The 14,560-nt window shown below is 47.1% G+C and overlaps 1 protein-coding gene across 3 annotated transcripts in view; it reads left to right on the top strand.

Moving 5' to 3' along the window:
- The window catches only part of ZYG11B (zyg-11 family member B, cell cycle regulator), a 59,605-nt gene that overhangs the window by 28,328 nt on the left and 16,717 nt on the right, over window positions 1-14,560 (top strand). For all 3 annotated transcript variants that reach the window (XM_031969104.1, XM_031969105.1, XM_031969106.1), the window contains 6 exons: window positions 7,390-7,530; window positions 7,908-8,084; window positions 11,590-11,654; window positions 12,473-12,572; window positions 12,797-12,847; window positions 14,326-14,487. In XM_031969104.1, the coding sequence (XP_031824964.1) occupies window positions 7,390-7,530; window positions 7,908-8,084; window positions 11,590-11,654; window positions 12,473-12,572; window positions 12,797-12,847; window positions 14,326-14,487 (696 nt within the window). The remainder of the gene's footprint in view (window positions 1-7,389; window positions 7,531-7,907; window positions 8,085-11,589; window positions 11,655-12,472; window positions 12,573-12,796; window positions 12,848-14,325; window positions 14,488-14,560) is intronic.

Here is a 14,560-nt window from a genome sequence, read left to right as displayed (position 1 = left end):
GAAAATCTTGATCCTAGGTCAAGAAAGCAGCAATGTTTAGTACTAGCACACATTTCATACCTCTGGAAATAAGTGATTTTTAGTGCATCCTTTCTACCCATAATCCCTCACCTTGGCAAAGAAAGGAAGGAAACATGGTTGGTCAATATAATTTTATACCATTCTTTTTCAGTTTTTTTTTCTATCAGACATTAAATAAGTATCTACTTTATATAGCATGTATTAAGGCTGGTATAGAAGTAAACAAGGTAAGATCTTTGACTTCAAGAAGAAAGCCATCTGTCCTATGCTTTGAATTCTTGTGATTTTAAGGAAGTATTATCTTGTATTTCTTTTTCTGATGATTCTTAGGTAATACAAAAAAAGCATTTGAATAATTTTAACACACACACACACACACAAAAGGCAGTTTTCACTTCTTGGTTGTTGTTACAATTTGTTTTACATAGTTCTTTGTGCTAGAATTGGGACTTTTACATTCCCTTCTCCCACCAGTTTCTTTTCCTAAAACAACCAAGGAACCCCCTAGAATCCCCACTCATGACAATGCTGGTTTCACTCATTCCAGGTTTCCATCTTGTCAAGTTCACTTCCCCAAATGTTCATGCTCCAATTCTTAGCGTTTTTGATGCTTCTGGAATGGGCTTCCCCTACCCAGATTCTCTGTTTAGGAACCATTCCAGAATGTCTGACCAGTGGTCCTATGAGCCAAACAAAAGACAAATCTCAGTGATACTGTCATTGAATAGCGAGACTCCAAAGAGAGTCCTCTGATAAAGAAAAGAAACGGTAGATATTTTTGTTCAAAATGCTTTTTTTTTAATATTCTACACTCCCTGGGTACATAGACTTCTAAATTGTCTGCAAAAATAAAGCCATTTAAACTTGTAATTTAGCATCATAATGACTAAACTTAATAATAGATTGAATTGTGTTGTTTATATTTCAAAGACTTCCACCAAAGTCCACCTCTTATGTCTCCCTGATATGATATGGAGGTGACCCTGTGATCCACAAAGTTGTGCCTTCAGAGCCCTTCCAAGCAGGGAGATGTAAGGGGTATTAGAAAGCCAGAAAGTGATTGTCATCCAGAGGCCATTCTAGTTCATTGTTGGGGTCTTTATTGCTGGGAGATTGGTCATGGGACCGTGAAAATAGATGTAGTAACTCATGACAATGGAAAGGAATTACACTAATGGAATCCTGAGACCTTGGGGTAGTTTGAGGAACCACATTGAATCACCAGAAAAGCGTTTTAATCAGTCTGTGATAAATGTAGGCAATTTAATGGACTGAATATGTGACATGGCCATCAGGAAGAGTTCCTATATTTTTGCATGTGACGGTAGTTGAAGTCTGTGTTTTGTAGAGGAAATTCATAAACCTTCTAGAGCTAACAGATAATAGCTTATCTAGAGATCTCTGTGGTCTGTTTGCCTACATATGTCTTTTAAGGCCTATGATATCTTGGGGTGATGGAAGTGAGATTGCCTATCACAGATGAATAGGAAATGGAAACTTGTATCTTCAGATAGAGTACCAGGATATTTTGGAATGATGTCCTGTTTCTGTTTCTCATTTGGGGAGCAAGAAGAAAGGAAGCAGTTGAGAACTGCAGGAATACTGAGATTAACATTTAGAGACCAGTGAAGAGAAGGAAGGGTCAGTGAGCTGCTGAGAGAGGACAGGATGGATAGATGATGCATTGGAGCAGCCTTTGAGAGAGAAAAGCCTGAATCCTACTCATCTGCCTTTCTCAACTGGATTAGAACCCTCTGTCCCTGACTGGAGAACTGGATGTCCCCACCAGGGTTTCAGAATTCATGCCCCAGAGCCCCTGTAAGGCCAAACCCATTTAAGTAGTGATTGAGCACATATAGACCAGTCCATTTATCCCGCTATCTGCTGGCTAGCCGAGACCTCAGACTGCCTCACAGCTGCCTACTGCCCTGTGTGTATTGGCTACCCCTATTAATAGAATGGAAATAAGGCCTGTTGCTTTTTAAAATATATGCAGCGCCAGCTGTGATCCAAGATTAGTGACAGCAGTCATTCAGTAACAAACCCTGTTTCATTCATTCACCTTTGTTTTAGATAAAGACACCTCAGGATCAAGCACATCTGAAACCCCGCGCAGTCGGGGCACCAGTCAGCACGGGGCACTCACGTCTAAGGCCAGTCTCCTGTCCACTGCCTCTGCTTGTCAAACAAAACAAGGAAAGGGAGTTCTGTCTTTCAGAGGAACAGGGATTTCCTCAGTGGGGTTTCCTTTCTACCAGACGAGATCACAATCTCCCCACCTCTTAGGAGATAATTGTATGAGCTGTGCTGGCCAAAAACTATCCTTGTCTGCTAGGGCTCCTTTCCTGGTGCTCAGTCTCCAGACTTTATGGGCCCCAGGACAGTCACCAGTTGCCGTCCTGTGCTTGGAACCTTGCCAACTTGGCGGAGACTGCCAGAGCTACAGCCCGCCAGAGCCTAGCTCACTTCTGTGCCATGGGGAGGCATGGGGGAAGGGGTGCCTTCGAGGGGAGAGGCCAGATTCTTAAATCTGCCCCCCAGGGTGACTGGGGGAAATGGCCTTTTTCAAGGGAAAGCTCTCACAGTCATCATGTCCCCCAGCTGACAGAGTTCTGTGAGAGCCTCCATGATGAGCTCTTCTCCTCCCCCTGCAGTGTCGTCAGGGCGCTCTCTTTGTTGGGGTCACGGACTGTCGGAGTCATGGTGGTGAGATTTACTTTCTGGTTCAGGCCAGATTCGGTGCGGCAGAAATCCCTTCCAGGCCGGAGACTGCTTGCCTCATCATTTACCTGACTGACTGGCGCACTGGGAGCTTTATCAGAACCAGCAGAGCCCTCTGGTGTCCATTGGGCCAGCCCATGGATAATAGTAAGCAATGATAACACAAACAGGCTTTGTATGGCACCTGGAAGTTACAGAGCCTTCAGGAAGGCTGAGCGAGACTGTCTCTCAGGGCCTTGGTGCTCTGGGTCTGTGCCCTTCATGAAGCTGACCCAAATGCCCATTTTACAGGAAGAAAACTGAGACCCCGAGAGGGGCCATGAGGAATCCATCGTCATGCAGTGAGTGAGAGTCAGAACTAAAATTTAAGCCCTCTCTGCCACGGGCAGGGTGCTTTGGCCATGAGGCACCGTGAGATCGGCCAAGAAGGACAGGCCTTTGGGGTCTTGGCATCTTCCTTCCCTGCCCCTCGTCTGGCTCTGAGCAGCATCACTCCTGGTCACCCCAAACTTCTCGGGGGCTGGTCCTTTGCCCCTACTGTACTGGGCCTGCAAGGCTGCCCACCTGAGCTCTCTCAGAAGGCCTCCCCCTGACTGCCGGGCTCTTCTCGTGGCCACCATGGCCCTTCTCTGCCCCGTACGTCCTGCACTTAGCACCCAGCTCTGGCCTCTCCCACCAGGGTAATTTCTGTTCTTCCTCCTCCTCTGTAGATGGTCTGCTTCTGGGTAATTCTCCTGGTGCCACCCGGCCAGCAGTTTAACCATTTCTTTGATTCTTCCCTCTGCAGGGCTGCAACCCAGTCCCAGACATTAACCTTCCTACAGCTTCCCCCTCTGTCCCTTCCCCCATCTCATTACAAAGCCCCTCCACCCCTCGTCCCTTTCTCAGCCCTTAACCTGCTCTGACCTCGGGCTTCCTCTCTCCAGTCTCAACCCTAAGCAATTGCCGGTTTCAGCTCTGCCCTCTTTCCCATGCTTTTCAGTCCTGTATCCCCACTGAGTGGATGTGTCACCATTTATATTACCCTCCCATGGCCATGCTGTCCATCCCTGATGGATTCCCTTTCTCACTACCCAGACACTATCCCCACCTCTTCTCCCCTAAAGTTCCCCACACCCCTTCTCTCTCGGCTGCAGGCCTTGCCTTTGACTTCACTGAGAAAGTTGGGCTCCTTCTTTATCTGAAAGCCCGTGACTTCACATCCCACTCCCTGACAAGGGTGGCCCTTCCCTCTGCATGGGCCCTTGATCCCACATCCTCCCACCTTCTCCAGAGCAGGTGCTTCCTCTGATGGTCCCTTGGGTCTGGAATGCACTTCTTCCTTACCCTAACCTCCCAAAGTCACTCCTCTTTTAAGATGAAGCTCATTCTCTCCCCCCCCCCCACACACACACACATACATTCAAGTAACAGATGGATGAGACCAAAAGTAGTAACAGATAAATGGTCAAAAAATAGGAACAAATGATTCTCAAAAAATTGCGGACCGCTAACAAGTACGTGAAAGAGGTTTCCACCTCACGGCTAATAACAGAAATGCAAAGTCAAAGCAATAGTTTTGAAACAGCAGGTGCTTTACCCAGGACATTGGAAATTGGCAGTGATGACCAAAGTTGGAACCAGTTAGGTGTTGAAGATGTTGCTGCTGGAGCTGTGTATCGATTTGAACATTTTGGAAAATGGTATAGAGCTATGCAGATAAAGTAAGGTGTCTCTGCCCTTGGGCCCAGGGACTTACTGGGAGGCACGTGTCCTAAGAACGTCCGACAAAGTTGGCCAAGAAGAAAGGCCTCACCTGGGAAGATTTACATGAACTGATACTAAGCAAAGCAAGCAGAACCAGGAATACACTATGCACAATAACAGCAAGAATGTGCAGTGATCAACTGTGGAAAGGCTTGGTTCTTCTCAATTGTTTGGTGATCCAAAGCAATCCCAGAAGACTTTGGACAGAAAACACCATTTGCGTCCAGAAAAAGAACTAAGGAGGCTGTTAAAGCAACACATGCCTTTTTTCTGGATATTTTAATCTCTTCCACAGTTTTTCCCATTTGCTCTGATTTTTCTTTCCCAACATAATTTGTAAAACAATGTGTATTAAAAATAAAATTTTAAACACACCTTTACTCATACCACCTAATTTGATTAGTGTCTTTTAAAAGTTAGACCATTTTATTGTTGCTTTTTTTTTTAAACATTGTTAAAATGCTTCTCATAATGCTCCCCTTCCCTTATAACAACAACAAAAAAAGAAGGCCCCATATTCACCCAAATATTTATGGCAGCACTTTTGTGATAGTAAAGAACTGGTAACAAAAGCGGATGCCCATTGCTGAGGAATGGATGAACAAGGTGTGCTGACTGAGCGTAATGGAGAACCTCTGAGCTATAGAAATCAAGGAATGTAATAAAGAGTCCTGGAAAGGCTTATTTGGACTAATAGAGTGTGAAGGCTGCAGAACCAAGAAAGTAGCAGAAACAGCGATGAGAACACAGAGAGAATGGAGAGAGCAGCAAGCACAAAATGAGCTTGAGTGAATGTTGCAAGTTACAAAGAACAAGTCAGCTCCACACACTCTCCATAGCATGTGACGCTGCCTAGATTTTCAGGTTTTTTTCAGTGTATTTAACAGTTTTGCTTATTATTTTTTCTTTTCCCCTTTTTCTTAAAAAAAAAAAAAAAAAAGATTCTTTATAACATGAGATGGCTCTCTGGAACAAAAGAAAAGGAAGGATATAGAGGAAAATTTAGGTGATGTAAAAAGGAAAGATAAAAAAAATCTATAAAGTTAAGATATAGCGCTGGCTTCATCTTCTGCATGAAATCTTTTCTTAGCCTCCCAAACTAACCTCTGTTTAAGTACTCTGCACATATTCACTCTCTGTGTTATCTCTTGTACCTGCCACATGGTTGGCTTTCTGGATAGCAGATTCCGTGGGACAATGCATTGGGTGTCTTTTTCTGTTTTTTCTTCTACCTTTTATTCTTTTACATGGACTCTTTCTCATCTCTAGTCCTGCCAGAGGGGTTTATTCAGTTCCCTGTTTTTCATTTATTTATTATATTTTGAGGTTTAAGTTGTCTCTGTCCCTCCCAAACCTGCGTTACAGGAGACCAACATTTGATTTGAATATATTTATGAAACCGTACAGTACCAACTTCCATGTATCAGTTTTATCTCTGGAGGTAGATAGCCTCTTCCTTCATACGTCCTTTGTAGTGGATTTATAATTGCTCATGTTACTCAAAATAATTTTGTTTCGCCATTCACAGTTACTTTTAGAACCCTCTTTCAATCAGTATTGCTATTACTGTACAATGTCCTCTTGCTTCTGCTTGTTTTATGTGGCATTATTTCATAGAAGTTCCCATTTTTTTCGATGAATATGCTTTTCCTTGCCTTATCTGGTCCTGATCTCCTCCTTCTGATCTTTGAGCAGCTGCTAGGATCCCAATTCTTCCAGGAAGTCATACCTAGAAGGACTACAGCAGTCACCTTTTCTCACCCTTTCTTCTTACAGATGAGCAAGCTGAGGCACAGAGAAGGAACATGGTGTGCCCAAACTTCCGTGACTAGTCATGAAGCAGAGTTGATAATTCAAACCCTTACTTTCCGAGTCTTAAGTCCAGTACCCTTTCTACTACAGCATGCTTGTCTCCTAATATCTCTTGGCCTGTACCACCCTCTCCCCCCACCCCCACATATATACGGATAAAAAGAGACAGAGAGATCAGTGCTCCACTCCACTGAACACCCCTTTACTTACACCATCTAATTTGATTAGTGTCTTTTAAAGGTTAGACCATTTTATTGTTGCTTTTTTTTTTAACACTTAAAATATTCCTCATAATGCTGCTCTTCCCTTATGACAGAAATCAGAACTGTCTGTCAGTCTGTGTGTCAATGTGCATTTCGTTTTATGGCGATAGTCTCCCCTCTCCCTGCCAAGAAAATGGATATGGGCACTTCTGAGGTCACCCCAGCACCCTGCCCTAGAGTTCTGAAGTCATCTTTTAGGTTGTTTTCCCAGCATTATGTTCATTGTGTAAATTGTTGTTCCGTTTCTGCTTACTTTTCTCTGGGTCTTTCATTCATCTACGTAGATGTGGCAAGGTGGGCAGTTTTTATGAGTTAGAAAACCTTGTGGTCTTGAAGATTGTGGAGCCGTTTCCAGACACAGGGCCAGTTAAGAGAGGGCTGCATACCTGTTGGGAGACCAGGCATTGAATGAGTGTGGGCTGGGAATTTCCTGTAATTGTAAAGGGCTGAAACTCTTGAGTTCATGCACTAAGGCTCGGACAAGCAAGCACTTAAGGCTAATTACCCAATTGGACAATACTCTATTAGCATTTGCTTGGAAAATGGCCCTTCCCATTATTCTGTGCTGGCTCCATTGGTGAATAGGGAGATTGGGAGGAGGGGAAAAGGATGGAGTAGGACAAGCTAGAAGAAAGAGGAAATTCCTGTGTCTGGGAGCTCTCCTCTCCCTTTGATAAAGAATAAAAATCAAGGACTTTTGCTTATCCTGACTCCGGCTGATTTTAAAGTATCCAGGGTGCTAATGCGGTCATCACATGTAATGGGTGCATGATGTTCTAGCCTGGCATAGTCTTGTTTTTTAAAGAAAAATAACCTTGTTTTACAGGTATCTGGAGAAGCCAACGAGACTCAGATTTCAGAAGCATTGAAGCGATACAGTGAGAGGGCCTTCTTTGTCCGGGAAGCCCTCTTTCACCTCTTCAGCCTGACCCATGTCATGGAAAAAACAAAGCCCGAGATATTGAAGGTAAAGTTAAAGTGCCAGGGGAGATGACTTCTTCTCATGACCATTTTCTAGATGAGAAAGGCAAGGCCAGGACCTCACTTTGGCCTTCTGCCTCCAGGTCCACTTCTGTATTGCTTGAGACATGGGACAGGGATCCAACTGGAATGAGCTGGTGGATTTAACCTCCTAACCTTAGACTTTAAGATGATCTCTTTAGCAGCAGCAACAGCTTCCCTGAGTGGTCAGTGGGAGTGTTGAAAGGGCCTCTGGGATCAGACCCAGCACCCAGTCAGCCCCAAGGGATAGGTTGGGGTGGTCACAGCTGGTGCCTTGCCTGATGCTCTGGAGGCCACTGTTCCCAACAGGCTTGAATTCCAAGGAGGGCTTCTTTATTTCAGCTGGTGGTCATCGGAATGAGGAACCACCCCATGAACTTGCCGGTCCAGCTGGCAGCGAGTGCGTGTGTGTTTAATTTGACCAAGCAGGATTTAGCCGTGGGGATGCCCGTGCGACTCCTGGCCGACGTGACTCACCTGCTGCTCAAAGCCATGGAGCACTTTCCTAATCACCAGCAGGTAAATGGCATGGGGCTCCACACGCAGCCTGGGTTTTGGGGCGGGTGGCCGATGGCAGCTGTAGATGCTTCCAGTCTGCCATGTGATGTAGTGGCCAGTGAGCCAGAGGGGTGGCGTTCTAAGGTCTCCCTCTGTTACCCACGAGCTCTGGGATTCTGGGCAAATCACTTAGACACTCAGTGCCCTTGACGAGATGGTGCTGCCCACATTGAGAGGGGGGTTTACCTGAGAGTTTCCTTTGCCAATAAAACTACATGACTAGTAGCTGACCCCTCTTCCCCAGCATCTGGCATGTAATGGGTGCTGAATCCTTGCCAATTTAAAGCATTGGCTCCTTCCTGAATATCGATGTAGTTTCAGCCCAAGCATAGGACTTTTCTCTTCTCCCTATTCCACTTTCTTACCCTTTTGTTCTATCTATTCTGAATGAGTCTTACCTTTGGGAGACAAGTGCCAGCCACCAGTCTCACCAAACCCACTGGAAGGATTTCCATTGGGGTCATTAGTGTTTATCCCTTTGCCATCCTTTGGGCCTTTGTGTGGAGGTATGGCAATGGACTATATGATCTCATAGTTACGGGCCTCTCCTTCCTCTTCTTTTGTACTTGCTACTCTGCACATCAGAACTGTCACATGGACAGCATTTTGAGGTACCCACATAATTTCAATTTGATTTTTTTTTTAAATGAGGAAATGAGTTCAGAAAGGTTAAGTTACCTGCCTTTGATCACACAGCCCAGAAATCTGGGAGATGAGATTTGATCCTAGATATCTCCTGAACTTAAGTCCAGTTTTTTTTTTTTTTTTTTTTACTACATGGCCTTGCTCACCAAGCCACTGTCCCCCTCTACCAGTTTCTATTGAAAGTGTTCTTAAGTTGCACATATTTAACCTGTATTAGATTGCTTACTGCCTTGGGGAAGAGTAAATTAAGAGGGAGAGAAAAAATTCTGGAGCACAGTCTTACGAAAATAAATGTTGAAAGCTATCTTTACGTGTGTTTGGAAAATAAAAAGCTTTTGAAAAAATTTTTTTAAAAATCTTGATTATATTTGCAAGACTCCAAGCTAGTGGGTTTCACTGGCTTTTTTTAGGTGGTATTAGTTCTCCATTAAAAAGACCCTGTCTGTCATTCCTATATTTTAGCCAGGCTCCCCAGAGCCAGCTCAGGCACGGCCCTCCTGGCAGGCCCTTCCTTTCCCCAACTTTCTGCTCCAGTCAGCATAGGGAGTCAGATGTCACTGTGGCTTTCCCTTTGGGGCCTCGAGCTTCAGCTTCCTCCCAGGACTTTGTGCCGGTACCAGCCTTCTCCACACGAAACACCAGAGTGACTGACATGACAGACTGGCTCTAACCACACATTTACTACAGGGGCAGGAACTTGAGGGAATTGTGTTTCCCCAGGACCCAGGGTCCCATGACCAAGGGGGTCCCCAGGAGCGCTTTTCCTGCTGATTGGATCCTGGGTCATGGAGCATTCTGGGCCATTTCTTCAAGGCACCCATTCCATCCCCATTTTCTTTGAAGCCCAAATAGGATAAATGACTTCTCCAAGCTCAGCCAGCAGACTAGTATTGATTAGGCACCTGCCAGGGCCCAGGCTCTGCAACAGCAAGGTCATTCAGGTCATAAATAGCAGAGCGAGAGTTCCAACATATCCTTGTGAGCGTTCCAGTGGGACCTTGATGTTCTCTGCTGCTCCTGCTGGATCCCCACACCTCTTTGTGGATGATCCTGAAGATTAGTTGGCTCATTTTTTGGCTCGTGCTTCTCTCCTTTGAGCAAGAAATTTCCCTCCAAGAAATCACTGAAACTAGAAAGCGCCTTTTTTTCAGCTTGCTGAGCACTAGTCTCCTATTAGATGACATTTTGTGGCTCGCCCACTCCCTAAGTGACCATGTTTGAGTCACACAGACAGAGCTGGACACTCACTGCTCTGTTGTAAGGATATGCCTTGCTTTGTCCATGAAATCTTCCCTCCCTTTTGCAAACCCTTTCTGCCACCTGTCTGAGCTCTCAGGTGAGGAAGAGAGAAAGCATTGCACAGATCCGCTCTGTGGCCCACGTCCTTCGGGGTCTCTCAAGAGCACGCTCTCTCGGGTCCCCTTGGACAGTCAGATTGCCTTCCAAGCCTAGGGGCAGGCCTGTGCTGCAGGATCGTCTCCCTCTCGAGAGGCGCCTCGTCAGTTCAGCAGGACCCCCAAGCTCCCTTAGCTGTGGGGCAGGCAGCTCCTGCTTTGGGGGTATCCCTGGGAACATTTTCCTCTTTCCCTCATTCCTCCTGAAGCCGGGACCCAGTATCTGGCACAGTTTCCAGACTTTCACCGCCCTTCCTCTCCCCTCCCTCTGTAGCACTTGGTAACCTCAGTCTCAGAATTGGATTGAATCTCCAACTTCTTGCTAATGACTCTCAAATCACCATGCCTGCCCCCATCTTAAACTCAACAGCTCCCATCTTTCCCATAGAGCCTCCTGCCCCCAAACTTCCTTCTTACCTCACATGCACTAGGCTCGCAACCTATGGGCTTCCTGCCCTTAGGGGCACTCAGTGCCTGGCACCTGTCAGAGTAGCAGGGGAACAGTGGGAGATAATACTAGGAAGAAAGGGCAGGGCCTGGAGGGCCAGGCCTTGGACTTTGGAAGAACGACCACCTCTCTGCCTGGGCAGAATGTACTGGTGCTTCTCCTTGACTGCTCGTGGTAGCAGGACGCTTGCCTCCTCCAGGTCTCTGGCCCTGCTCTTGGCTCCTCCCACCACTGCCTGACTTCAGGCCTTCCCACCCTCCCTCGGGCAGTCACAGACACCACCAACTCCACCTCCAAAGTGAGCTGATTGCTCAGTAAAGTCCCTTGGCTTCCCATGCTTCCCAACAATTGTAGACTCCTTTCTACCTTTCCATCCCATTGGATGCTGTTCCCTGCCCATCTCTCCGCATTCTGTCTCATTGGCCTTCTTACAATGCTCCATATGCGACATTCCTGATCCTGTGGGGATCAAGTGGGAGGGTCTAAGGGCTTATGAGGGAGCACAGCACCCACCTACCCTGACAATGAAGAGCTCGGCTCCTAGCTGGGCAGTCTGTTCCGTTGAAAGCTGCAGTTCAAGAATCAGCCCTCGTCCAGGAGCCCACTCTGCCCTTCACTTCTTTGGTCTTACTCCATCTTTACTCATCTGCCGTATATTGTTTCTCCAGGTGGGTGGTGGGCTCCTTGAGACCAGACTGTTGCCTCAACATCTAGCCCAGGGCTTGTCCCTAGTGTGACTTTATTAATGCTGGTTAATGGGTACACATGCACAGAGCTTCTCTGTGCAGTCAGTCAGACCCCACAGGGCAGGGCTCAAGGGCTTTTATACCAAACAGGTGAGAAGAAAGAAGGTTTGGGGAAGGGATAAAAATGTGTTGGGAAAACTTCCTAGAGAAGGGTGACCTCCTTAGGACGTGTTTGTTGTCAATCATTTGTAAAAGTTATTTTATGCAGATTTTTTTCCCCTTTGTCTTGACAGCTACAGAAAAATTGCCTTCTCTCACTATGCAGTGACCGGATCCTTCAGGATGTTCCATTTAACAGGCAAGTGTGGTCCTAGCAGTGAGTGTCCTCCCGGGGTCTGGGGCGTCACCGGGTTTGTGCCCAGAAGCAGCTGTTGGTTCTGCCCTAACTCTTCCGTACAATGAATGTATCACGTTCTGGGCTGTGTGGGGAGATGTGGAGGCAGAGAGAATCCTCCATTATCTTAGAGATAAAACCCCTCTGGGGGCATTCTGATCCCAAAACCATGGCTCTGCCCCAGCTCTGTCACAGTCTGTTCTCAGAAGTCACTGGAGCTGAAAGGTTGAGCACAAATGGCTGCAGAGTAAGTGTTAAATAGGAGGAACTAGGCCTAGGTGTCCAGCTGTGCAGCTGAGAGTCTGCAGCAGTCCTGTCAGGCAAGCAACACAGGAAATGTCCTCATTTTACAGATGAGTAAACTGCCTTCGAGAAGTGAAGCAATCGTTTCCAAAGTCACCCAGAGTCAGGGTATCAACCAGAGCTCTTCCCTCAGCATTCTGGACCATGAATGACACAGAGATTCCCTCTTACCTGCCTCTTGGTCACTCCTTTGGTTTTTCATAATTCTATGGGCTGGTGTCACCTATCCAGCTTTCTAAGGACTCTTCTATCCATGATCTCATTAGTGTGGGGTGGCAGGCGGGGCTGGTATAGTAGCCCCATTTTACAGAGGAGAAAATTGAGACCCTGAGAAGTGAAGTGACTTACCCAAATCCCATATCCCCCAAGGTAGTGGAAACAAGATTTGAATCCAGGCCCTTTGGTTGCCAGGAAATCCCTCATCTTGCTGCCTGCTGATTTTGGGGAATCATCTGTGGTAACCCCCTGTCTCCCTGCAGGTTCGAAGCTGCCAAGCTTGTCATGCAATGGCTCTGTAATCATGAAGACCAGAACATGCAGAGGATGGCCGTAGCGATCATCTCCATCCTCGCTGCAAAGGTACCTGGGGAGCCAGGCTGGTCACTGGCTGGTGGGCTCGGGCTCTCCCCCAAAGCCAGACTGGTGGGATGGCCTCCTTGCCCCAGTGCACATCCCACCCACGCCAGCATTCCGTCGGGGACGGGCCGCACAGTTGGGGAATTCCAGGGCCCGTCCCGGTGAGCCAGTGGCCATGGGCTCCTGATGAGAATCCTTGACATTTACCTGGGATTGTTTCTCTGCAGCTTTCAACGGAACAGACTGCCCAGCTAGGAGCCGAGCTCTTCATTGTCAGGGTAGGTGGGTGCTGTGCTCCCTCATAAGCCCTTAGACCCTCCCACTTTGACCTCCCAAGTGTCCTCCCTACTGTCCTCCCCTCTGGTGCCTCCTTCACACAGCCACCAGAAGAGTTGCTCCTGCCCCACCAGGGCTGACCAGGCCAGTCCCAGACGGTCTGAGGAGCCTAGCCAGCTATAGGAGCGCTGCCCCGACTCTGCCGCTCGCTCCACACCACACCTCCTTTCCTCTTGATCTCTCCTTCCCTTACCCCTGTCCACATCCCAGCGCACTCAGTTTTGCTCACGCCTGATTCACCTAGGGTTGTTTTGTTACAACCTTGAGGTTCAGAGCCGGCCCCCCTGTTTTATCTCCACATCCCTTGGGCTCCTCACAGAAGGTAAGCCCTCCCTAAATGAGGCTTGGAAAAATTGGAGCAAATCCGTTGAAGGATGTTCCTTGTGAATACTGGGAGAGAAACTACCTCATATTCTCATAGACCAGTAGGTAGTCTGAGCGAGGGTAATTCCCACTCTGAGCCCTGAGTGCGGGTTCTGCATCTGCCACTTAGATCAGTCCCTTTGCCTTGGGACCCCAGGAACCCCATTTGTGAAAGACAGGTTTGCCTTAGTGACCTCTACGGGACGCCTTTAAAATCCTCTGGATCTGGGCCCTCCAGTATCACTTCTCTTGTGAGTAGAGTTGGAAACTCCATCCCTGTCGGAATTAATTCAATTGAATAGCTTTAGGAAAAGGATTTTCCAGGTTAGTTTCTGTTGTTCTGGATGCTGACGCAAAAATGGCTACACAAACTTTAATTTTGATTGTGAAATTTGCTATCACTTTTTGGGCTCTCTAAATTATAAGTACACAGTGACCTGGATCAGAAAGATTTTCAAAAGCAAAATGGGTTGCTGTCCTTTTGGATTTCTCTCTGTAAACAGAAATACTTAGAATTTAATGAATCACTTTATTTCTGACAGGCACCTGCTTCTGCCACAAGTGCAGAGTAAAGTTTTCCTTCCACTTTGCAGCCTGTTTTACTTTTAGGAGCTCTAGATGAGGGAGTTTTCCTTCTACCAGCCCTAAATCTGCTTTTTGCTGCTCACTTGGCCTTCTGAGTTCGAGCTGCATAAATCTGATCTGCCCCTTGGAGCTGTCAGGAAAGCTATCTCATCCCCCAGCCTGCCTCAGAGAGCACAGTCCAGGCCCTTTGCCATTCCAGACACTTACCTCCCTGCTTCTTGATGCTTTCCAACCAATTAACGTCCTTTCCAAAATGGAGAGTAAGCACAGATTGCTGAGAAATAGCCTTAAAGCTCTCTCATTAGGGGACACTAAGTGAGGAGCTCCCAAGCTATGCCGGACCGATTTCTGGGGCTCAGGTCTTCCTGGCTCTGAACCTAAGGCCTGACCAGGCCGTCCAGCTGCTCTAAGTTTGTGAGGGCTCATGGACTTCTAGGGGCCTTTGGATTTAACTCCCTTCTTTTCCTTCCAGCAACTTCTCCAGATAGTGAAGCAGAAAACCAGCCAGAACTCTGTGGACACGACCCTCAAGTTCACCCTGAGCGCCCTTTGGAACCTCACGGATGAATCCCCAACCACCTGCAAGCACTTCATAGAGAACCAAGGGCTTGAGCTCTTCATGCGGGTGCTGGAGGTGAGCCCAGCTGGGCTGTCGGGTCTTTGTGCCATCTGCTGGCAGAGGAAGAGTGGCTGACCGTGCTTTCTCT

The sequence above is a fragment of the Sarcophilus harrisii genome, chromosome 4 (genome assembly GCF_902635505.1).
Source record: "Sarcophilus harrisii chromosome 4, mSarHar1.11, whole genome shotgun sequence".
In the NCBI taxonomy this organism is placed as follows: domain Eukaryota; kingdom Metazoa; phylum Chordata; class Mammalia; order Dasyuromorphia; family Dasyuridae; genus Sarcophilus; species Sarcophilus harrisii.
Note: the sequence above shows the minus strand (reverse complement) of the source record. Positions and strands in the feature narration are given on the sequence as shown.